The sequence below is a fragment of the Otolemur garnettii genome, unplaced genomic scaffold, assembly GCF_000181295.1.
Source record: "Otolemur garnettii isolate 467f Iridium unplaced genomic scaffold, OtoGar3 scaffold00130, whole genome shotgun sequence".
Taxonomy (NCBI): Eukaryota; Metazoa; Chordata; class Mammalia; order Primates; family Galagidae; genus Otolemur; species Otolemur garnettii.
In genome coordinates, this window is record NW_003852525.1 from 25,368 (window position 1) to 28,012 (window position 2,645).

The following is a 2,645-nucleotide window of genomic DNA, read 5'->3' on the forward strand; positions in this document are numbered from 1 at the left end:
AAAATTCATTAAATACACTGTCTTCAAGTGCAGAGATTTCTCTTAAAACCAAAAAAAGGTAATTTTTTAATCATACTTTAAAAATTTTACCTTTACAAATTGATAATTCAGTCTTTTTACAGAGTTTTGTAGTAAAGATTAAGGATAATTAACGTGTCATAGGACAAACAATATACATTTAGTAGATGTACAATCTCTAATAAATAAGGCCCTAATGTATACTTCAGAGAAGTTTGGAGGTTAACTTTTCTGTAGCCTGTGGAAAAATGTGTTTTCTTTCTTTTCCCTAAAAGAAACAATTTGTATTTCCTCTATTATTTGTAACTACAAGTATAAGTCTGAATCAGGTCGTTTCTAGGGCAGGAAAGTGTAAGTATTACTGGGAATGCATTGTGGTAAACCCAGTTCCATTTCCTGGGACTTTACCTTTGGCCTTCAGGAGGCAAAGTTGCTCATTAAGCTTCTTTGCTGTTGGAGACCTTTGGTAATGACTATAATTTGTGTCTAGAGTCTTGTATGATCTCTGAAGACAAGGAGTTAAGTATTGTCTAATATTTTACTATTCAGAATTTGGTCTGCCACAGTGCTATAAATAAGCTGCAAACCAGTGCTTAGCTGTGCATTTTCTTGGTATATAATTTAACCATTCTTTTCTCTTATTTTTCTACTGACAAACACAAAATTTAATTTTCCTGAGCAATTTACCTTTGCTGATTTAGAATTTACAAAGCAGCATTTACCAATTTTAAATAAGGGCTCAGTGCAAAATTTCTAAGTGGTCTTACAGTGTTTATGAGGGAGTTCAGGAAGACTTATAACCGCAAACCTTTTGGGATCATTCAGCCTGTCCTCCTTTTAACCGTTCAGGTTAAACTTTGAAGATAAAGTTATTTTGAAGGCATTAGAAGTAGAGAGTAAAGTAGAACAGTGTAATGTATCAGAAAGACAACAAGAAAGGAAACCAGCAGAAACATCTCAAAAAAGAATACAAGATCCCGAACGTGAAATTCAAGCACATGCTAAAAAGACGTTTTCAACAATGTTTTTAGAAACCGTAAACAGAAAAAGTGAATCCAGGTGAGTTATTAAGAATGTCCTTTGAGGCAAATTTTTTTCTTTTACATGCTGTGAACCGTATCTAAGGATTCCTAATGTTATTTAACTTAGAAGTAAATTTTTTATTTGACATGGATTTTGATTGAAATCTTGCGGGGACTATAAGGAGTAGTAATTTCTTACCAGTAAATCACCTCCAAAGTCATCCTTTAGTAGGTACTAAATTAGAGGTGAAAGCAAATGAGTTTATTCAGTTCTCATTGCTTCTGCTCATCAACACTTTACAGTTTCGCTGTATGATATCTAAGAATGAAGGCAATGCACTATTTAGAAATAGAATCATATCAGAGTGCTTGTGTCACTGTCACAGGTTTTAAATCTTTTTTCCATTTCTTCTCATTGTGCCAATAAAAGGATAGTCCTAAAATAAATGTTAATGTGTTCTTGCCTACTTAAAAACTTCCCTTGGTTCATCCAGTGATTTTTAGCCCTGATTAAAGTAACATCCTGTTTCAGTTCCATTGTTAGGCATTTGGCAACTGTTGCACCTCATTTGTCACCTCCAAATGATACTAAGTTGATAGAGGATGAATTTGTAATTGATGAATCAGATAGAAGTTTTGCCATTCAATCTTGGATTACAATACCAAGAAAAGCTGGGCCTGTGAAACAAGGCACAGTATCCCCTGCTGAGACCACTGCACTCCTTCAAGGTAAAGAGTCAAGAGAAAAACACTCCCATGTATCACCTAAGACTTTGGCAAGCGACAAAGCTTCCTGTAAAGCTCAACCACTAGAGAAATCTCAGCCTTCTGGTCAAGAAAGACTGGGTACAAGTTGTATGGAAAATGATTCTAGATCTACAAAACGCGAAATACATTCTCAAGATAAAAAATCGTCTGGAAGCAAAAAGGCTATAGAACAGAAACAGACAAGAAAACTTAAGGTCAATGTAGTTGAAGAACAGCTTCATATGGAACAATCTGATGATGAAAATTTAAATACGTCACATATTGCTCAAAACAAGTTTCAGAGAAATTCACTTAAAAGCATGGAAGAGTGTGAAAAGATGAGAAATGATCATGTTTCCAAAAAACAGATGCCACCTGTGGGTAAGTGTTTATATTAAATATGTATAGCTATGAACATTATTCTACCATTTTATGTTTTTCAGTATCCCTGCCTAGCTTTCAAAAGTAGGCAAAGTAAACCTAAATCAACAAGGAGCCTCAAAAGCCTTCAGGCTCTTTTCTAGACTCTTTTCATTTTGTATATAATTCAGTTGTAACTCACTAAGTTATCGTTTAGCTTCTAAGATGGCCACATAGACACAAGGAGAAGTAAAAGGGAAAGGCTAGTTATTGTAGTTGTTAAATGCCAGGTACCATATTAGGCACTGAAATCACAAAAATTACTTAAGGCACAGTTTCCTTTGTTAACAAGATCATTTTGGGGCTCGGTGCCTGTGGCTCAAGTGGCTAAGGCGCCAGCCAGATACACCTAAGGTGGTGGGTTCGAATCCAGCCTGGGCCCACCAAAACAAGAATGACGGCTGCAACCAAGAGAAAAAAATAGCCGGACGTTGTGGC

General features: G+C 35.5%; 1 protein-coding gene across 1 annotated transcript in view; it reads left to right on the top strand.

Annotated features, from left to right (window-relative positions):
• CENPC (centromere protein C) overlaps positions 1-2,645 on the top strand; it is a 44,123-nt gene that overhangs the window by 14,168 nt on the left and 27,310 nt on the right. Inside the window, exons 6-8 of the mRNA XM_023518202.1 lie at positions 7-58; positions 868-1,077; positions 1,573-2,168. Coding sequence (XP_023373970.1) covers positions 7-58; positions 868-1,077; positions 1,573-2,168 — 858 coding nt within the window. The remainder of the gene's footprint in view (positions 1-6; positions 59-867; positions 1,078-1,572; positions 2,169-2,645) is intronic.